Source organism: Eleutherodactylus coqui, chromosome 1 (assembly GCF_035609145.1).
Source record: "Eleutherodactylus coqui strain aEleCoq1 chromosome 1, aEleCoq1.hap1, whole genome shotgun sequence".
NCBI lineage: Eukaryota > Metazoa > Chordata > Amphibia > Anura > Eleutherodactylidae > Eleutherodactylus > Eleutherodactylus coqui.
The window spans coordinates 473,262,888-473,286,469 of record NC_089837.1 but is presented as its reverse complement, the minus strand read 5'-3'; the positions used below and the strand labels follow the sequence as shown (position 1 = coordinate 473,286,469).

Sequence of the window (23,582 nt, the reverse complement as noted above, 5' to 3'; positions counted from 1 at the left end):
GTGTTGTGGCGACTACAACAGCAGTAGCATTTCCCTATCACCTGCACAAAGCAAGTGACGTCGCACAGTTGTGTGCCAGCCTGTCCTTTCTGTGGAGTTCACATAATGCAAGCTTTTTGCCTCTCTGTGAACTCTTCATGCAAGATGATTTCTGAATTGTACTCACTAAGTGTAAAGACACGTGTATCTAGTTAGAATTTCATGCAAGAACACTTAAATCTGCATTCATTAGGTCCTGCAAGAACATGGATGAGCTCTTCAGAGCAATGCTGCAGTTATCTGGCATGGTGTAAAAGAATGTGTCTGGAGACTGGGGAGAGTAAAGTGACTGGAAAAGCGAGAGAGCCTCCACGAAATCATTGGAGAAGAGATTGGATTTGGACACCTCCCTCCTTTCTTCCTTCTCTCTGCTCTCTTATAAATAGCTTGCAAGTGGTATATGTGCTTCTTAGTCCTCCGTGGACTTGGTGCAGAAGTTCTGTCCCTCAACTCCACACTTGCAAGACCCTATACACGCTCTACTCTTCTATTATGGATCTGTCCTTATTTTCTTCCTTGTGGGCCTATAGCTCTGTCTGGCTCTTCTTCTACTATCTGGCTTATTTAAAATTTTCCAATTCTGCGATGGTCGTCACCCCCATTCTGGTGTATTTCGTCTTTTTAGTAATTTTTGAATGGCTCTGCTACCTTTATCTCCCAACCATTCTGGGAATAGTCCTTTTTAGTTCTGTATGTTGGTACGTCCAGAGCATTGTCTTTCCAAGGAGAATGCTGCCAGTCGCAGACAAGGCTGTGTTCATTACAGGTAAGTGACTGATTTCAGTTCTTGGAACGTAAACTAAAGCTTTACATTTTTTTTCAGCAGTTGAATGCAATCTTTTGTCCCCTGTTAGCAGGCATTCTCTGGGAGAGAATTAATATAGTATACAATGGGATTAGTACGGGTGCAGCAAAGATGATCTCACACAGGGCGGATTTGCCGCGGTTTTGCCGTGCGGAATTTCGCCGCGGCAAATCCGCCCGCGGACGCTAATCTCGGGATTAGCCAGCCATGTGGACGAGATTTCTCAGAAATCTCATCCACACGGGACGGCCAATCCGCTGCGGTACGTCCGGCTGGAACCGCAGCTGCGGCGGCCGCAGCCGCGGTTTCAGAATATGCAGCATGTCCATTCTTTTTTTCATTCCGCTGCGGCCGTGCTCTCCTCTATGGGAGCGCCGGCGGCAGCGAAAGAGCGAGCGGCCGGGCCGCTTCAAAGCCGCCGCGGTTCTCCCAGCGGAGATCTCGCGTTTTTTGCTGCGGCCAAACCGCGAGATTTCTGGCGGGAATCCGCCCCGTGTGAACCCAGGCTTAGACTTCTTAATAGGAAAGTGTTCTTTGCAGTTAAAGGAGTCAAACTAAGGAATGCCCTACCCTAAGAAATAGTAATGGCATCATTAAAAAAATCTATGTTTATCTAATAACTAATGGAATTGACGGTTATAATTAATTTAGCAAATAGTGATGTATAATGCATCAAGAAAAGGTGAAACTTGATGGACCCGTGTTGTTTTTGCAACTTATGTAAGTAATGGGAAGTCTAAAACAATGTCTGCCCCATGATCACTTCTTGTCTTCAGTTCTCAGAACTTCAAGAACTTGTTTTTTAAATTGTTTACTTTTCTAAGATATGGTAATTATAGTGGTACCATGCAAATACTATTGATGATCTATCTTCAGGACAGGTCAACAATAGTTCATCAGTTGGGGTCTGTTGCTTGGGAGCAAGTCAATCAGCTGATCGGGCGCGTACTGACAATGCCGATACACACTGGGCTAGTAGAAGCTGTAGCTCTGACCTTTGTGTAGTGGGCAGCGCTTGTAACTGCAGGTGCAGTTGTCATTGATTTTAATGACACCCCAGGCTGCAGTTAAAAACACTGGCCACTATACAGGGGAAGGGGGGCCAGAGCAGCAGCTCTTGCTTCATACCCTTGTGTGTAGTGGTACTGACATCGGACACCTGATCAGCTATTTGGCTGGGATCCAGAGCAGAGGACCCCAGCTTATCAAGTATTGATGAACAAATCCTGAAAATAGATAATCAATAGTATTTCCTCCAGGTACTCCGGTTTCCTCCTACAGTCCAAAAACATATAGATAGGTAAATATAAATTGTGAGCCATAATGGGGACAGTGATATAAAGTGCAGAGCACATATTACATATAACGTGAGTATATAAAGGTGATTATAATAAAATAGGTTACTATTCCACTTAGATATCCTCTAGCACATCATCAAAGCCCTTTACTGCTAAAGAGTTCTTTAATTATGTTTGTCCAAAGGGGGTCAATGGAGAGAAAGTGTTCTGTATCAAGTAAATAGTAGAAAACCCCTTTAACAGTTTTCACGCATACATTGCAGAGAGCACACCATCACTCTTTGGCATGGTTGATACTCACCTAAAAGTCAAAAACATCTTTTCATTCACTGCCCAACCTGAGAGTGCAGAGAGCAGCTAAGAAAATGTCCAAGCCACCCAGTAACTACAGAAGCTCAATACCAAACAACAGGCAGTGGATTACGGAGAGTCTGGAAGGAGGACCCCTAGTGGCAGCCACTTACAGTGGTAAAACAACAAAATGTTTAATGAAAGTATATTACAGGATTGCAGAGACTAACACAAGCTAGTAGATTAGCATAAATTAAGTATTACATGTTCTGCATGCATGCACTGGGTCCTTCATGTAATGTTGGTGTGCTTTCAGAGCTACACCGCTCTCATCAGGTGTATTAAAAGAGACTAAGTTGATCCAATATGGGAGATGAAAGCCTTTAAATAAGAGACTGCAATGCTGAGTTCTAGAGTCAGTGTTACTGATCTCAAAAAGCAGCAAAAAATGTAAAGCCCAGGTGTACGAGACTGTTCCAGAGTGGGCGTTAGGCCAAATATTCTTTAAGCCTATAATGTTTCAAACTGTTACAATATTTTTCATATTGCATAACAAACTATGTGAACTCCTATGGAGCGAACCTTAATAATTATTTGTGAAAAGTTTAATTTGCTGCACAAACTCTCTCCACCTTCCTCTGTCACTGCGGCACCATTCCACACACTTACTTGTACTTTACAGCTGTGAATAGGCCCTATGCATGACCCCGCACCATACTTTGCATCTATAGTAGCTGCCTCCATCAATTGGTCAGAGGGCCTAATGATGCATCATACATCCTTGGGGGCAGACCTCTGCACAGCCATGGAGAGATTTCAGGAGGAGGGGATGCAGTCATAGGCATACCGTCAGGGGTTGCAATGGTGACTGGGCCGCTGTGCCAAGGGGTCCCAGAGGCCACCCTCCGCCATGTACAAATGCACATTCAGTGCATTACCGGTTGGTTGCACTTCCGGCCACGTGATTGATGCGGAGCTGCCAACAGTGCGAGCTGGAGAGGAAGCAGGGAAGAAGAGAAGGATGAGGGATGCAGACACATAGCATGGAGTGGAGGGGAGCAAGATGATGATGTCATCATTGTGCTGATACAGTGTACAGTGGCCACGTCTGCCTGCACTACTGCTCTCCTCACACAGAGAAGTGGTCCAGGGTCTGTCTGTCTGTCTATCTATCTATCTATCTATTTCAAATCTATCTAGCACACTTTACACACTATTAAAAAATGCATCAAAAACACATGCGGTTTTTAATAGTGTATGCAGATTCTTAAAACTTATGTGGTCTTTAAATGCAGTTATTATGCGTTAATCTAAATTATGGTTCAAAAGTACAACAAAAAACATGAATGCACCCTAAGTCCACTCTCACACATGCGCTCAGAAAACGCAGCTTGAAATCGTGGCATTTTACCGCAATTTTGAGCTGCATTTTTTAAAGCATGGTACAGCGTATGACAGCACTTTTTAATGCACCTCATCATCGTGATGAGTGAGGAGTTGCGTTAAAAAACTCATAAATACACAGCTCTCGAAAATTGTGGCATTAGAAACACTGCATTTGAGCTCAGGTCTGAGTAACCCCATCAAAATCAATGGGAGCATTGTACCGTGGTTAGCATGGCACTTAGGCTGCCGCGCTAATAGCGGTAAAAAGCTGTGCATGTGAGAGTGGCCTAAGGGGCTACAAACAAATTCTCATATAGTGCAGAAAATGAGTCATGTTTGGTAAGATTACCCCAAGGGGCTAGATCATTTATGGAAATTCGTTTTGCAGCTATATGCAGCACAATTTGGGTATCGGGTTTGTGTGGGGAAGAACAAAGTCCGAGCTGAACTTTTGCACCTGGGCCCCAGAGCCTTTGGTTACGCCCCTGATAGGTGGACTGGATACAGCTCTGCTAATTTTGACAAATCATTTCCGCATCTTCAAATAGGTTCCATCCCCCTAGCTGTCAAGTATGTATAGGTGGAGATGGGGGAAGAGGGTAAGGCTGTTACAGGAAAAAATAGAACTGTCTGCAAACTTTCTCCTTGCCGTCTCTCTGTGCCATTCTGCATGCCGTTCTGTGACTGTTCAGTCTAGCGACACTTTATTGCCGCTAAGGTCTACTTGATATACAGTGCAATCAGCGTGAGCCTGCCATGATTTAATACATAACTGAGCTTCTTATTTTACTTGCATTGTGCAGACTATAGTACTGGCCTGTGTCATGAAATAAATGATGGGTAATAGAAAGGCACCATGTATGGGGGATATGTGTGTGTATTATATTGGTGTTATTTGAAAATCATGCAGTTGTGGACATGCAGGTTTGTGCATTTTTTAAATTGAGGGACACATTTAGTAAATGTTTTACAACAGTTTGTCGTAGAAAGGTTTTTTGAAAAAATGTGTATTGAGACAAAAATTTGCTACTCTTCTCCTTTCTGTGTGGAGTCGCCCCCCCCCCCCCTTTTTTTAAAGTGGAATTTATTATAATTTTGCCAGAAATTGGTGTAAATTATACCAGAAATGTACGCCAGGTTGGACTTGATATACATTTCTGTCTAGGCACATGGAGCTGTTGGGCATGCACCAGGGTATAGTTGCAATTTTCTTTCTGAAAAGGTAGATAAAACATGTTTTTATGAAGCTTCTTGATGTCATCAGGACTTACCTGAAACATACCTTGAGGGCTGCACATTATAGGTATTAATTTAAAGAAAATACATTACTGTTTGTTCTTATTTGACATTGAGTATTAACCCTTTCCAATCCACTGTCTGATGTCTTCCAACATTCTGATTTGAAGCCTGTACAGCTCCAATGTCAGAAGACATCCGGCAGGGTATTCTTACTGTATATTACTGGCCACTCTGTTGTCGGGGCCAATCCGGCATGTCATATACTGCAGTATTGGCTATAGCCAGCAGATGGCGCCATTGTATAATGGCAGAAAAAGAAAGCCCCCTAGCAAACCTTGAACCCAAAATTGGATTGCAAAGGGTTAACTGACTAAATAAAATGTGCAGCTATTCTGGTAATCTTTATGTATAAGGGGTTTGCAGTGAAACCCTGGTTCCCTGTTTAGACTTTTATCTTCGTGTTTTGTAGGCTGGATTAACCCCTTGAGTGGCACGCCCCGGAAATGTTCCGGGACGAGCTCCACTGCTCATACTGACATAGCCCGGAAGATTTCCGGGCTATGTATCACTATGGGAGCTGCAGAGCACAATGCCACAAGCTGTGACAGTGTGCTCTGCCTGCACAGACCCACACAGAGCAGTGCAAGGGCTTTGAAAAACCAGCAGAAGATATTGCCGACATGTCTGCAACCTCCTGCTTTGTTTACAGGTTGCCATAGAGACCATCGGCTTGTCAGAAGCAAGCCGATGGTCTCTGTGGCAGGGAGAGCTGGCTGTTAGCTGTCAGAGGACAGCTAGGTACTAGCTCTTACAGCAGAGATCAGAGAAAACCTCCGATCTCTGCTGTGTTAACCCTTTACATGCTGCAGTCTATGTGACTGCAGCATATAAAGGGCTGTCACTGCAGCATGTAAAGGGCTGTCACCATCGGACCCCGGAATGTGATCAGGGGTCCTGATGGGTCCCTGTGGAAGTCCCCTAAAGGGACAAAAAAAAATAAAAAAATAAAAATAAAAATAATAAAAAAAATAATAAAAACACTTGTCTCCCTTTACTTTGTAAAAAATAAAAAATATAATCACACCTGTGGTATCCATGCGTCGTAATGACCCAGAGAAGGAAGTTAATACATCATTTAACCCCTTAATGACATGGCCCCTTTTTTTCTTTTTTCCCCATTTCTTTTTTTCCTCCCCCCTGTTTAAAAAATCACAACTTGTCCCGCAAAAAACAAGCCCTTATATGGCCATGTCAATGGAAAAATGAAAAAGTTATGGCTCTTGAGACGCAACTGCAAAATTAGTTGAAATTCAATGATTAGACCATTTTAAAAAACCTGCCCTGGTGGGCACGACAGGGTGGTAGGAAATCCGCCACTCAAGGGGTTAAAACTGGCATAATAGACCTCTCAAATGGTAGAACTGGAACGTGGTTGACCTATGTGGACCATGCTCTGATATGCTCACTTTTCAGATCATACTTTTGATTAGTCATGCCAGGGTCTCAGAATTATGATAGATCCTAGTTAAGTAGGAAGTATGTCAGAAGCCACAAGTGATGCCCACGCAACATGTACGAATACCCTATGACACAACAAACATTTCCTAATATTTCAAAATCCCCAGTTTAGAAGTAAAAACAGCAATTTTTGTAGGAAATACACAAGTTTTATAAAGATAGAACCTGTTTAAGAAGTTCTCCATTAGGTTAGTTTATATGATTAATAATGGTTTCAGATGGTCATCTTATGTCCGCAAGACTTTGGAGCACCACCAGTTCTACTAAACCTTAGGGCTCAATATTCCGGAACCAATATCTTCCATATTCTTTCCATCTGACCATCTTAAGCCAGCTTAATATACAAAAACAAAAAAACTGAGAAAAAATCTAAGGCTAAATTCTGCTTGTCAAGCCATCATTCTCCTTCTCAACTCTCAATGTGGTACCAATTCGTCCTTGAGCTGAAGATTAATTCGGCATTAAAGGATTTTACTAAATTCCAATACTAATGTGTACTACTCCTATTCTAAAATGCTTGTAGAATTATTTTGCATTACTTATGCGGAATATATTTTCATTTTAGGATGTGATTCAGGTTTTGGAAAAGTTACTGCCCATAAATTGGATAAAATGGGCTTCAAAGTGATTGCAAGTGTGTTGGATCTTCAAAGTTCCGGTGCCAAGGTTCTCCAAGAGACATGTTCGGATACGTTAACCATTATTCAAATGGACTTAACCAAACCTGGGGATATAAAAAAAGCCCATCAAATCATAAAGGAGAAAACAGCTGAAACGGGTATGTATATATGAATAGGCTCCTATATACAGAACAATAACATAGGGCAATTTAATGCCATTTTTGAAAATGTTATTAGACCTAAACTGCCCAGATCTAAGAGATAGGCCTAATTTGGACAACTTTCTCCCTCAACCTCTCCGTAGCAAAATGTACAGTATGCATGTGTAGTTTAATGAGGAAAGGAAGACAAGCTGCTGTAAGTTTGGACTAAGGTTATAAAACAGCCCTGGTAAACACATTCTACCAGCCCACATACAATACCCCCATTACAGAAAAAAACAAGAAATTTTGCTTTAATCTTGGCGCTGAAGAGTAACCCAAGAGTGACTGGGTATTACCAGGTATTACCTACCACATAAATCCAATAAACTGTGCTTAATTGCACTGTGCCACAGAAATAAATTATAATAAGCTGTGGCCACAGAAATAAAATTATACTCCACCAGGTCCCCAAAAGTAATTTATACTAACACTGCTCCCCGAAAAAAAAAATTATATACTGTGCCTCTAGAAGTAAATTAAAATACACTGTGCTCCCCCCCAAAAACCTATACCAGATCGTGCACCTGATCCAATAGATCAGGGCTTCTCAAAATTCTGCTACTCACTCCTCATATAAGACCACCCAACACATAATTTCCCCATAACAACACAACATACCTCTGCAGCAACACAAGATCCCCCCCCCCCCCCCCCCCCCGGTATTGAAGTGTAGCACAAGATCCTTCCGCACCAGTACAAGGTTTTTACTATGACCTGACCAATGGTAAGGAAATGCTGAGGGGTTCAAAAGCAAGAATGTTGCAGACCTTACACGTGATCACAATACTGATGTGACAAAAAGACAGAATTAAGGAATAACATGGAGTGGCTCACAGGTGACGTCCTCTGGATTCGTTCCCTTTTTTCTCAAGACCTTCATGACTTCTCCAGCTAATTTTTAACTTTAAAGAGTTTGTGGCCCAAACATCTCTGGCTCCTTTGAAGTAATAATGCCAAACACTCATCTGAAAACAGTGTTATTAATTGTGCCCCTAGAAATATGTAATAATATACACTGTGCCCCCAGAAATAAGTTATAAACAATGTATTCCAATAAATAAATTATAATACACTGTGACCCCAGAAATAATGTATTCAGCATTGTGTCGCCATAAATAAACTATACTATACATCGCACTCCATAAATAAACTATACTTAAATGCAGTGTGCCCCATAAATAAATTATACTACACTGTATAAATAAATTATAATAAGCAATGGCCCCAGATATAAAATTGTACCACATTTTGCCCCCAGAAAAAAAATATACTACACTGTGCCCCCAGAAATAACCTAAACTATACACTATGCCCACAGAAATAAACTACCGTATATACTTGGGTATTATCCGACTTGAGTATAAGCCGAGTCAATAAGTTTTACCACAAAAAAACTGGTAAAACCTATTGACTGCAGTATAAGCTGAGCTATACTCGAGTACATACTGGGTAAACTCCCCCCCTCCATACTCACCTCTCAGCTGGCGTCTGTGTCCCCGGCGGTGGTGCAACAAGCTGCTAGAATGCTCCCCGCTGTCATTCCCGCCGTCCTCTCTGCTTGGCTCTGTCATCCCCCGCTGTCAGACTGTGATTGGCTGTAAATGATCGATCGCTGGCTATGATTGGCCAGCACTCGATCCAATCAAAGCACTGACGGCAGGGGATTTGGAAGCCGAACAGAGAGTTGAAAGCGGGAAGAATTCTAAAGCATTTTCCCCGCTGTCATCTCCCTGCTGGACTTTCAAATCCCCCGCCGTCAGCGCTGTTGTTAGATTGAGAGCCGGCCAATCACAGCTGGCGCTCGATCATTTACAGCCTGACAGCGGGCAATGACAGAGCCGAGCAGAAAAGACGGCGAAGAGGATTCAAGCAGCTTGCTGCACTGCCGCCGGGAACACAGAAATTAAAGCAACTTTCTGCACTGTCGCTGGGGACACAGACGCTGACTGGAAGGTGAGTATGGAGGTTTTTCTTTTTAACCCTTCCCTGACTTGAGTATAAGCCGAGGGGGGCTTTTTCAGCACACAAAAAATGTGCTGAAAAACTAGGCTTATACTCGAGTATATATGGTATACTATACTGGGTCCCCAAAAGTTATTCATACTACACTGCACCCCCCAAAAAATTATTACATACTGTGGCTGTAGAAATAAATTTAAATACACTGTGCTCCCAGAAAAAAAACTATACTACACTGTACCCCAGAAGTAAATTGTAATACACTAAGCCCCAAGAAATAAACTAAACTATTCCTGGGCCCAGAACTAAATTATAATACACTGCACCATAGAAATAAATTATAATACACTATGCCCACAAGAGTACATTATAGTACACTGGGGCCCCAAAAATAAATTATAATATACTGCGGCCCAAAAACAACTATATTACACTGTGCTTCCAGAGATAAATGAAAATACACAGTGCCTCCCAAAATAAACTATACTGCATGGTGCCCCTAGAAGTAAATTATAATACACTGGACCCCTAGATACAAACTATATTACACTGGGGCCCCAAGGGAAATTATAATACACTGTGCCTTTAGAAATAAATGATAATACACTGTGACCCCAGAAATTAATTAGACCACACTGCACCCATAGAAATAAACTATACTACACTGTACTCCTATAAATAGATTATAATATACTGGGCCCCCATAAATAAATTATACTAAATCGTGCCACCAGATATAAATTGTATTATATTGTACTCCCATAACTAAATTAGAATACACCATAGCCCCAGAAATAAATGATATCACACTGCGCCCCCATAAATAAATTATGCTAAACTGTGCCACCAGAAATAATTTGTACTATATTGTACTCCCATAACTAAATTATAATACACCATAGCCCCAAAAATAAATAATACCACACTGCGCCCCTGTAAATAAAGTATACTATTCTAAGCCCCTAGCAGTAAATAATACTACACTGTGCTCCCAGAAAAAAAAATGATACACTGTGCCCCCAGAAATATGTACTGTAGTCCCGGAAATAAGGTACTACACCGCCCCCTCAGTAATGTATACTACACAGTGCTGCCAGAAGTAGGTTATAATACATAAAGTGCCCTGTGAAGTTAATCAAAATACACACTGTGGCCCCATAATTAAGAGTGCCTCTCCTAAGCAAGAAATACCTGTTAATGTTATCATCTAGTGATGTATCCATGCACTCTTCTACTCCTGAAGATGTCTGTGGTGCTGCAGCATCTCATGTTCCCTTTGGGTGACATCTTCTGGGGGACCAGCATCAGAAACATGCCTGCACAGTCACTGCCCATAACATACTGTGGGTCTGGGCCTGCAGCCAGGAGTCACTCAGGGAGTAGAGTATTGGCTGTGAGCTCAATTAGGAGGGGAGGCGGAGCTAAAGCAGTGGGGTCTGGCAGAGGCAGGATAACTCGGCCCACACAGAACATCCTGTCAGTGCCAGCATTAGGACTGTCAGGAGGAAGCCGAGTAACTTCCAGGTGCCATTATAATTAAAATGATTAGCATAATCTCATCAATGGGGCTGGGCCCAAAAGGCCAGCAGCTCCCTGACTCATCGGGCAGCGTGGTCCACCGTGAATCTGCCCTCCTGGGCAGATTGCCAGTCTGGGCCTGCTGACAGCAATTACTTTCCAATGGATAAAAATGATTGAGGGCGTTGAAATCCATCATGCTCGATTCTTGTTTCCCCTGAGAGTCTGGAGGTTCCCATACATATTAGATTGTCTTTGGTTCCTGGCAATCTTAAAGCAACTGTCCGGTCCTGGAGAAACAAAGATGGTCACACCAGCTTCTCTGACTGCCTAATGCACACACTGCACTGGTATGCATCATTAGTCTAAGGCCCTGCACCTGCTTTGTTTGACAAGTGCTGTCCACATGAGCGTCACTGACCAATCAGAGCAGCAGGTAGTGTCTTAGACTACCAATGCATACTATTGCTGAAGTCAGGTATACCTAATTATTATTCAGTGAATTGGGGAACTATACAATGAGAAATGCTCAAGTTATGTTTTACGAAGCTCTTCGGTTTTATTGTTCCAATGCAATCCGTTATATAGTGTGACATTCCCCACAAAGTCAATAATTCATGGTCTAGGGTGTACCAATCTGGTTATCATCCTGACCGATCCATATTACAGGAGATGCGTGGATTTTCCTCCTTCTTTCATGTACTCAAATGCATATATAAGACCTCCCTACTTGTTTATAATTTCTATGCTACCGGGCGCCTGCACCTGACCCGGGAATTTCCAGGGGGGAAGTTAGTTAACCACTAAGTGATGAGAAAATGAGGATTGCCAGGCACTTGTTGGGTGCCCTACTATGTTCATATATGTTTTCACCCTACTGAGGGTTTTCTACTTGCTTTGAACATGTTTATTTTTGCTGATATACTCAATAAAATATATATTGAACAATATAAATACTAGTGGGTAAGGCTGCATTCACACAGGGCGGATTTGCCGCGGAAATTCCACCGCGGCAAATCCGCCTGCGGACGCTAATCTCGGGGTTAGCCGGCCATGTGGACGAGATTTCTCGTCCACACGGGACGGCCAATCCGCTGTGGTAAGTCTGTCTGAAGCCGCGGCTTCAGAAGATGCAGCATGTCTATTTATTGTTTATTTCCGCCGCGGTCGCGCTCTCCTCTATGGGAGCGCCGGCCGCAGCGGAAGAGCGAGAGGCTGGGCCGCTTCAAAGCCGCCGCGGGTTTTTCTGCGGCGGTTCTCCCGGCGGAAATCTTGCGGTTTCGGCTGCAGCCAAACCGCGGGATTTCCGGCGGGAATACGCCTAGTGTGACCCCAGCCAGGCTACTGCAGAATTATTACAAATACTGCAAACATGGTAAACTTTATGTTTTCCCTCCAATCAGTGGCACTATCCCTTTTAAACAAAGTGGTGATATCCGGCACTGAGGGAAGGTCATCATATGTATTTCCCACTATCAGCTACTTTTTCATTATGTGCCTTGGCATAATGCCCTTTCTCTTAATGTCTACATCAGTTATTACATCAGTTGATATCTGCATAAGAGTTAAAATGAAGGAGGTATTATTATACTCAGCTCTTTGGTTTGGAAGCGAGCAGTTGAGCATAAACCAGGGGTTCTGTGACCATGCACCGAGGGGGTGCTGATGAGTATTTGGCTTTACCCAGAAAGAAACGGTATTCCAAGTTCTGTTAGCCTTGCAAAAAGGAGGATTTCGGTTGGGCCTCAAACGAGTCATCCGTAGCACCTGTGGCATCAGAAACGGTGTGAAATTTGGTACCCTTGAGGTGCTTCTTCAGGTTTGGAAACAGATGATAGTCAGAGGGAGCTAGATCTGGTGAATAAGGTGGGTGGTCAACCAGCTGGAAGCCTAGCTCCACCAGTTTTGCCGTGGTCGCTTGTGCAGTGGGAGCGGAGGCGTTGTCTTGCAGGAACAAGATTCCTTTGGACAGCTTGTCGCGCCTTTTGGCCTTCAGAGCTGCCTTCAATTGGTCCAAAAGTTCAATGTAATACCTTGCATTGACGTTGGAACCATTTTGAAGGTAGTCTAGTAGCAGTACGCCCTCCTTATCCCAGAACACAGACGCCATCACCTTAGGGGCTGAACTTCTTTGGGCGAGGAGAACCACTGTGCCTCTGCTCTTTTGACTGCTCCTTGGTTTCATGGTCATACAAATAAATCCAGGTCTCATCCGGAAACGCTGAAAAATGTACCGGGAAGTTTTCACTCGCATGCTTTTCTGATCTGTTGTCAAACATTTGGGGACCCACTTTGTAGATAGCTTCTTCATGTTCAAATGTTCATGGATAATGACACAAACACATTCACGAGAAATCCCCATGATGTCTGCTATTCCTTTAGCTGATTTCGCTGATTCTCCAGTATGAGGTTGTGCGCAGCATCAACGATCTCCGGAACAACAACACCTCTTGGTACTGAAGTGGCCCGTTTTAAATTTTGCAACCCAGTTCTTAAATGTAGAATATGAAGGGCATTGATCCCCCAATGTCTGCGACATATCACCATTAATATCTTTCGCGGACTTTCCTTGCAGAAACAAGAATTTTATCACTCCTCTGCTCTCATTTGCTGTGAATATCACCTTAGACTCCGCCATTTTGTTTTCCTGCATGCCCAGATCACTGTTGCCATAAGCTACAAGCACAACATTTTGACAGGCTTTCATGTGATGTAACATTCGTTACCATAGAAACAAAAAAAGAACACAAAGCCAAAGACTTATCAGCACCCCCTCGTATATGCCTTTTCTCAATTCCTACCATTATCTTTAGTGAAATCAGGTGCATCCTTAACTAACTGATAAGGTTCCCCTTGATTCAGAGGTAAAGCAACATATGGCATGGTTTTTGAGGCTATGGGGCTATGTGTACATTTTCAACAGTTCCTGAGTTTTTGATCTGTCTGAATGAAACCTATCAACAATAACTTTATGGTGTTTCACAAACTTATAGTGTTTCATCTTTTAACATGTCATTCAGTCCTTTGATATTAGGAACTATACAGAACAATAAAACAGACTTTCGAACATTGTTCAGATTCAGGGGTCAACACTTTCTTGCAATGATTGGCGTGTATCCAGATGTCTTTTCCTTCCAGTTTGACCAAGGTAGCAGTTGTAAGCTGTATCTGGTATGGTCTGTCAAATTTAGGCTCCAGTTTTTTTACGTGGCTTTTGCGGACCACCCAGTCTCCTGGAAGTAGTTTGTGTGAATTAAAGAGATCACATATCATGAGTTGTGAGCCCCTTCACGTAGGATGTGAGGTCTCCATGCTGTGCATGCAACCGCTGAGGGAAGTATAGGCCTGGTGCAGGGGCTCTACCAAACAGCACCTCATAAGGGAACAGCTTGGTCTTTTTATTGGGTGTGGTTCGCACTGAATAGAGAACTAAGGGAAGACATTCTGGCCGTTTTCCTATCTCTTCTACTGTTTTTTGTATTTTAACATCAAAGTACCATTTAGACATTCTATCTTGTCACTACTCTGGGGATGATATGGAATATGGAACGCCTGAGTGATCCCCAACCCCTTAAGTATCTGACCAGTGGAATTTACAGCTTTGCCTGGATTGTGTTGGGTGCAAACCATGCATCCTTGCACAAGCCTGGTCGCAGCATTGTTGAACCCTAGGGCAATCCAAGCCAAAGACACCATACCACACATTTCCTCTTTAGACTGATGGATTGGTCCATGCAGCATCATGGAGAAGAGTGTTCGGGGAAGACACAGGTGTTTATGTTTTTTCCAAACTCCTCTCTCATCTGGTTCAGCTCCCTTCTTGGTGCACTCTTCCTGTTCTGATGGATTGAAGTGCTGAGATATTTTGGGACCCAGTTTTGCAGAACAGTTTGTTGGGCCTCAGAGAATTGCCTTGGGAGCTTGGCTCCTCCCTGCGGCAATACACACCCCAGCAATATTGCTTGCCACGATGCGTTGAAGTGAATAAGAGCTGGATGCTCTTTAGGAATACACTTAAGAAGCGCTTTGCAACATCCACTGCTATGGAGAAGGGGGAGCTGCTCGGTACCTGTGACAACAACATTTGGAGATTGTGACAGTATTAACTGCTTGTAAATCATGGACCAGGAGAAAGGTTTGAGGTTACTCTTGGCAACTATTTCTTGACTGAAAACAATAGAGTGTTTTAAGGGTAATCCCATTTTCAAGGCAGGCCAGGAACTGCTCATAAATAGTAGCTTCCTGAGAAGCACTCACAGGATATTTCCTGATGTTGGGTGGCTGTATGTCAGATTTGATTTTAACATCAACCAGATTGATCCAACATTGATTTTGTGTTTGGCCCATGGTATCTCTAGTACTGTTGCAAGAATTTGTTGCATGTAAAGAAATACATTTTCCTGTAACAATAAGCACAGCACAAATGATAGTTAATTGTTGATTAGCTAGGGGGCTAGTCAACTTAATACTATTTGGGGTATACTCAATTGTTCCTTGTATTGATGTAAGCATGTCTACCCCTAATAAGTTGACTGGGCAGGTCTCTGTCACCAAAAAGCTACCCACATTGAAAATTTAATACACTTTAGGTAAACTCTTGTTATTAATTTGGCTCTGTTTGTAACATACTTATCAGGATTGTCAAGTACGCAATTGTCTCATTACTGTTTCAGCATCATATTACAATAATATTCAAATAATTTTTTTTTGTTGTCAGCCGTTTAGTCATTCACAACCCTTGGCGAACCTAAAGGCGATCTCCCTCCATGTTTTTTTGTTTTGCACTGCTTCTTTCAGTTGTGTGATATCCATGCTAGTATCAGCTCTGACAGTATCAGGCATCGTGACCTTTGGCAGCGGGTCTTTTGCCACTGATGTGTCCAAACATTATAGATTTTTCTAGCGACTCTGCTCACATTACATGGCAAAAATAAGTGAGTCTGGTTATCTTGCTCTTCAGTGATATATCGGGTCTTATACGATTCATGACTTCTCTATTTGTTACTCTCGCTGTCCAGGGCATACACAGCAACTTTCGCCGGACCCACAGCTCTAACGCATCAATCCTCCTTCTATGAGCTTTGTTTACAGTTCAGCTGAAAGCAGTAAGGATATCGGTATAACAACTAAATGCAGGATAGTGCAAACCACTGCTTTCCCCATAGCCATGTACACATCCATACATGGCTATGGGGAAAACAGTGGTTTGCACTATCCTGCGTTTAGTTGCTATACCGATATCCTTACTTTTCCAAATTTTGTCCATGTTTAGCATTGCACTTCACCCCAATGCTATCCTATGTTTTATCTCTGGCATAGATTCTCCAGCCTGGTCATTTTTTTAAATAAGTAAAACTCAATATATTGAATATACTATGTACTTGTATTTTGTACGCATCAAGTATATATATATATATGTTGATTTATTTTATATATACACATACACACGCACTCAATTCAAATTATATATATATATATATATATATATATATATATATATATATATATAGACACACACATTCCACTCAAATGGAGATACACTTCTTCTTTGCTAGGTTGTTCTGTGTTAAGGAGAAATCTTACTCATCTTCCATCCCTCCCCTAGTTCCACCCCTTGTGGCTTGGCTAACTGTTTGGGCGTGTTTCTCAGTCCAAGTCCAGCTGTCCAACGATACAAATACTGTATACAGGCCCATTACACTCTCACACACAAAAATAACAGATCCAAATTATTTATGATCAAATAAGACCAGATTTAAAAATTGCATCCTAATCCTCTTTTGTAGCAATATCACAGTCTACTAGTCAAACATTTCATGCAGGCAACCCCCCCACCCCAGGACCATGGTGGTTTTGCTTACGCATCCCAGGTTGATGGCCAGATCATTCCCAAATACTCTTACAATGGGAACATCATAGAAGTCTTTTAACTCATTGCATCTGGAATTACAAATTCCATATTAAAACATCCCTTTCTCTGGTCTCTCACAGTCTTGACACAATCCACAAAACAAAGGGGCACAACAATACCAACACAATGTACGTCTATCCATCCCAGATCAATCTCACAATGTTTTACATTCATGTGTACAGTTTATTCACATGCTCTAACAAGGATATTGAAGTGGGACCAAGGTCAAACCCACTTAAGCTGTTCCACTCTCCTCCTTTGTCTCAGACAAATTCAAGTCACTTTACATAAAATTGTTCCCCCGCACCATAACCAATTTCATTTTATTCCCCTCCCCATCACCCCCTACCTCCGTCCATCACACATCCCCATCGCACTACCAGTCTCACAGCCTCACACAGTAATATAATATTACCATGCCGCTCTGCATGGGCGCATCCTCCCTAGCCCCTCCACTTCTCACCAGACATACTCCAGCCCATTCTGTTCAGTATATGCCCACCTCCTATCACTTCCATTCCCTCTAACACTGTGCCGGCACACTGTTCCCAATACCCCCACTCCCGGTCACGCATAATCCAGCCCACCAATTTGGTATCCATTTAAATCCTTAACCCAGGCATCCCTGTTCATTTCTGCTTATCCTGGTGTCACAGCCCTGGTCCTCTCTGCTGCTGGTGGGTTATGTTTCTTTTTCAGTCTCACCACAAAGGCTTCCCCAATTAGGTATCCGACAAAACCCTTGTCTCTGTAGCCTATTTATTTGTGTCTTTCTCTTCTTGTCCTTTTCTAGGTGTCACCAGCACTTTTGGGTCCATATTTCTGCAGTCCCAAGAGTGATGGTAAGTTCGTCCTCCTATCCCTATTCGCCCTCAAATCCCCTTTTAGGTTGCCCAGCAATCTCCTACACCAACTCCCACATCCAAACTAGTGGTTATAACATAATATTTTGGTACCATACCACATTACTTCCCATTTTTACAAGTAATGTTACCTATTTTTATTCTCAACATATCACTTGTATAGTTTTAATTTTTATGTGTATATGTATACTCATGCACATGTATGCATGTATGTACATATATATATATATTTATGCGTGTGTATGCAATAGCATTGTACGTTTCTCTCTTTTTTAGTCTTAAAATATATTTTCTATTACATATATACATGTATATATGTTTTTGTTTATTTTATACATACACTTTCTAGGTACATACATTTTTTCGTATTCATTTTACCGTGTAACTATTGTCATCAACACACTGCTGTAAGACATATTTTGTTTTATGTTTTTTAGATTTTATTTTATATATGCACATAGACATGCTTTGTTTTATTATCATTTTTTGTTATGTATTTTATTTTACTTTTATCTCATTGTACTATATCTGTCCATACGCATGCATCTGAAATATTACTTCGGCCAATTGCTATTGACTGTTGCTATGATGATTTTTATTTTACTTTTTTCTTTAGATTATTTATTTATTTTATGCATTTTCCGTTTGATTATGCAGTGTAACATGGCTATTTACTGTTTGTTTTATATATTTATACATATATATACACACATATATATATATATTTGTTTTTTTTGTTTTGTTTTTGTTTGTCGGTTTGTTCCCCTCCCACTTTTTTACACTCACCTCCTCTAACACAATATGCAGATTGTATTTTGCAATTATTTAATCTATCCTTTTGTATACTAGTTTTTCCCAGATGACTGATGAAGTAGTTCACCCCGAAAATCATAGCTGTTGCTGACTTTTAATAAAAAATAAGTTGGATATTCCATCCTATTGTTCCACGACTTTCATTGGAGAGTTGGGCTAAGGCGCCAGATTTTTTTCTGCATATCTAGTCCGCCCACCATTGGTGGGTCTATCTTTTTTTTTAACCCTCCTCAAGACTGTTAGAGTCTTGGTTATATACCTGGCACTCAAGCCTCTGACACTTTTTGATTTGCTCGACCCCCTTAATTTCTCTCTCACTGTACATAAAACATCTTTTCAATTTGTTAGGAAACACAGGGTCACTGAGAAACAGGCAGTATTTTCCTTATCTCTTCAGTGTAATGAAACTGATGTAAGGGGTAACACATTCCATTCCTTCTTTTCAACAGGGTGCATAATACACTCTAATGATATATGTTGGATCACAATTTAAAGGGGTTGTCCCGCGCCGAAACGGGTTTTTTTTTTTCAACCCCCCCCCCCCCGTTCGGCGCGAGACAACCCCGATGCAGGGGTTAAAAAAGAACACCACACAGCGCTTACCTGAATCCCCGCGCTCCGGTGACTTCTTACTTACCTGCTGAAGATGGCCGCCGGGATCTTCTCCCTCGGTGGACCGCAGGGCTTCTGTGCGGTCCATTGCCGATTCCAGCCTCCTGATTGGCTGGAATCGGCACGTGACGGGGCGGAGCTACACGGAGCCGGCATCCTGCACGAGCGGCCCCATTGAGAAAAGAAGAAAACCCGGACTGCGCAAGCGCATCTAATTTGGCCATTAGACGCCGAAAATTAGGCGGGCTCCATGGAAACGAGGACGCTAGCAACGGAGCAGGTAAGTGAAAAACTTCTTATAACTTCTGTATGGCTCATAATTAATGCACAATGTACATTACAAAGTGCATTAATATGGCCATACAGAAGTGTATAGACCCACTTGCTGCCGCGGGACAACCCCTTTTAATGTAACCAGGAGAGGCACAATGTGTAAATTTAAAACTGTGTAGGCGTCTCCAAATTCTATAATGACATCACCAAAGGGAAAAAACAAACACTACAAACACAGTACATTCTCTATTCATTCACACAAAGTACACTGCTTGGTAATTCAGCAAGTGAAATAGAAACAAAGGACTTCACCTTTCTCAAGACAGCAGGCAGAACAAACACTGTAAGAACAAGAGACTTACAGCTGTTTTGTGTTTGTCTGGTGTCTACCATCCAGAGACCTTGAGAGTCCTTAGAACATTCCACAAGCCTGCATTTCTCCACCAGGATACTGAAGTTATCACTTAATTTAAGTGATACTCAAGGGGTAGCTAAGCCTTATCAATCAGGTATGGCTACTTATATTATTCAATGCATCAGAAAAGAATGCAATGAGAAACACTCCTGTGATGTTTCCAAGCTTTTCTGTTTTATTGTTCCAATGCAAGAGGTTATATAGTGTGACATCCCCCACAAAGTCAACAATTCAAAGTATACAGCATGTTTGATACTTCTCTCTTAGTAAAATATTACAAAGGTTAATTATGACAAAGCTGCATGCTCAACATCTGAGACCCTGTTAGTAAAACTTTACCTACAATGCGAGTCTTTTGCACATATGTTTCTTGCTATGCACACAAAACAAACATGCACATGACACTCTTGCATACAATATAATGCAATACTTTCACACTATGCACAGTGTGCATCAGATAGTCAGAGAAGCTGTCCAGCCATTTTTATTTCATCAGGCCCAGAGGGTCGTATTACTGAGAGTAGATTCTTCTGATTGAAAAAGTTGCACGTGGGATGTGTTCCTAAAGGCTATGCATCCATAAATGTACATTTTATATTCTTCGATATTCCAGAATATTTCATAATCTGTTATCTATCATGCTTTAACAGTTGCATTTAAAGTGTGCATCTATGTAAGAGTCGTTATTTTCTATTTTATGTTCTTGTCAAACACAATTTTTTTGTATAAGTACTAAGCAGAGATTATGTCTGGATCTGACCACGTTCTTCACAGGAAACAATAAGATGCTTCTGAGAACACAAGTCATATTCTTAATGGTTGATGGGGATGGCAGCTGATTCACTTTACTGACTAATAAAGCATACCCACATGATACACTGACTTGCCTGGGGCTATTGAACTGACACTGAGAACAAATATAGCTATATACATTTGCAATCAGTCTGTTGTACCAATAAATAGAGGTGGATGGATAGTTAATTGCATGGGGAACATTTAAAGGGAAAGTCCATCTTGAAACCTTTTTTATTGACACTTCTAAACTAATGTATTTAGAAGGAAAAATGTATAATTAAAATAGTCTTCATGAACCCTTTAATTACTGGTCTATTTTGCCCCTTAAAGGCTCAGTCACACGGGCGTTTTAACGTGCGAATTTTTGTGCACAGAACACAAACGCACAAAAATTTGCATGGCCGAAGCGGGCGGCGCGCACGAAAAAAAAGCATTTGCCCGCGTTTTTCCGGTCATAAAGTGTGCTGCCGCTATCCCCTGCTGCCTGCTGTGTCTCAATTCCCAGAATGGGTAAGTGCTGCCTCTGATTGGCTGAGCACAGGGACCAATCACAGGAAGCTGGCAGCTGTTATTCAATAGCTGAGAGTTGCCTCTGACTGGTCACAGTGCTCAGCCAATCAGAGGCAGCCCTTTCAGCAGGCGGGGACTTTAAATCCTCGCTTTAAATATAATGCAAATCAATGCAGGGCTTGCCGACAGCCCATTGCTTTTAATGGAGCTGTCTGAATTCAATGGGAGAACATCGCGCGCCTGTGCCACAGCTGTCACAGCTATGCCAGAGGATCGCGATCTTCACTATATGTTCTCAATGGGGTCGGCGCTGCTGCCACCGGCCCCATTGAGCACAAGGTGAAATCCCTGGATGCTGTCACATGTTTCACATCCAAAAAAGATGGATGCCGCTGCTACCTGCGTTTTAAAATCCGCTGCGCTATATTTACCTGAGCACAAAAATGCGCAGCGGTAAATATAGGGCATCTGACCGCTGCCATTGAAAAGTATTGGTTCTATATAGATGCGGATGCGCAAATGCAGGTAACATACGCACATAAAACCGCCCGTGTGACTGAGCCCTTAAGGGATTCTGACAAAAAAAAATCTATACGCACCTATTCCTCCCCAGGCAGTGCACTTACCAGATCTTTACCTCACCTATCTTCTCCTGTCTCCTGCAGTCCCGGGGAGGGGTCACTTCACCTCCAGCTGCCTCAATACTTAAACAATAGCTCAGCAAACTAAGACCACCAACTTTCTGGATTTTTCATTTCACTCAGGTTAAGCATCTGGGTGAAATATACACTCTCTCTAGGTCCTCTGCTAGCACATGCATACAATACTTACTAACTTTTCTTGTGCTTATATCATAGCCAGTGTGATAACTTTCAAAACTGCTATTTACTTTATTTACTGAAAATGATATTTTTGTGCTGATAAATCCGTCTAGAGTGCTGTCTCCCTTCCTCTTAGCTTGCTGTCCACTGTCTGCTCTCAATTGATTGACAGGAGACACTAGAATAGGAGTAGAGTAGGGGAATGAGTCATGGTGCTCATTGGACTGTCTGCAAGCTAATAGTCACTTTTTACTTTCTTTTAGCTAAAGAAATCACATCTTTGATGCTCCCTTTCTGCACTCTGTCCTACAACAGGATTTTATGTACTTGTGTGAGTTATAGTCATTTACAGAGCAAAATTTGCAGTTCACTGTGTACAGTCTATAGAACACACAGCAGCAGGCTTCTGCCAAGATTCCTTAGAGGATTGCGAATCAGATGTATGCCCTAGAGAAGAGGAAAATGATGATGATTGCAGAATGCAAGTCTTACAATGCCCAGAAATGGTGTTATTCCTCATGTATGGACACATGGCAGCTGATTTTAATTGCTTAAATTAATGTATTTTTTTGGCTGAAAATCATTTTTATGAAAGGTTTCACTCAAAAATGTTGCACTGTTTGGCTTCTGCAGCTTCTACATATCACTGTGTGTAGCAAGCTGCAGAAAGTATCTCCCTTCCAATCTGTCAATGTGCTGGGCTACAACAAAACTTCAGATCTGTTAGTGTTCTGGCTTGTTTTTCAACTTTTATCTCTCCTCTCCTGAATGTTGATTTATGACCACAGAAAAGTAAAACTTTCTTCTTGTCTAAATCAGCAGATAAGAACGTTCAAGAGTGGAGAAATAAGGGCTGAAGACTAAGCTGTCAGTAGGATCTGAAGAGAATGTTTCTACAGCTTGCTATATAAACTGATATTTCAAAGCTGCAGAAGCCAAACGGTGCAAAAGGTTTAATAAACGCTCTGGCATGAGCCCAAAATTCATGCATTTAAGTAAAAAATTTCCCCCCAAAGCGTCCATAGCCTTTAATATAGTTTTTCCACTTAATTACTTAGTATGGCACAGTGTCGGAACGTTTTCAAATTCTAGTCGTATCGAGCAGATGTACTAAGGAAACACTGCAGCCTGCTAGTTCCTAACCATTCCATCCTTTATGTTTTTTGTCATCTTATGATTTGTTTTTCTTGCTGTTTAGGGCTGTGGGCATTAGTGAATAATGCCGGGATATGTACTTACTTTGGAGATGCGGAGTTGACACTCATGTCCACCTACAGAAGTTGCATGGAAGTCAACTTTTTGGGGACAGTTGAACTTACCAAAACTCTACTGCCAATGCTACGTTCCAGCAAAGGACGGATCGTGACGATAAGCAGCCCTGCCGGTAATTATGCATAGAATTTGCATTGGAGTTCAGGAACCTTAAAGGTGAGATTGACTCAAAAGTGACTTTCTGAAATATGGATAGATATGAGAAGATCACATTCATGGATGAACCCTGAGATTTCTGACATAACATTCTAAACACATGGCTATGCAACGGCCATTTACTAACCATCTTGTCTCAAACATTTCCAGTAACTGAAAAAGAGCTATAGCCACTTTGTACTGGGGATTACTGCTAGAGCTAACCAATTCCAGCAATGTGAAGAAGAATGTTTTTGGGTGGATTTCACCAATACTCTAGAATAGT

At 41.9% G+C, this 23,582-nt stretch overlaps 1 protein-coding gene across 1 annotated transcript in view; it reads left to right on the top strand.

The window, feature by feature from the left end:
• The first annotated feature begins 475 nt into the window (after positions 1-475).
• The window catches only part of LOC136613239 (11-beta-hydroxysteroid dehydrogenase type 2-like), a 28,771-nt gene continuing 5,664 nt past the window's right edge, over positions 476-23,582 (top strand). Inside the window, exons 1-3 of the mRNA XM_066594036.1 lie at positions 476-805; positions 7,142-7,354; positions 23,088-23,273. Coding sequence (XP_066450133.1) covers positions 532-805; positions 7,142-7,354; positions 23,088-23,273 — 673 coding nt within the window. The 5' untranslated portion in view covers positions 476-531. The remainder of the gene's footprint in view (positions 806-7,141; positions 7,355-23,087; positions 23,274-23,582) is intronic.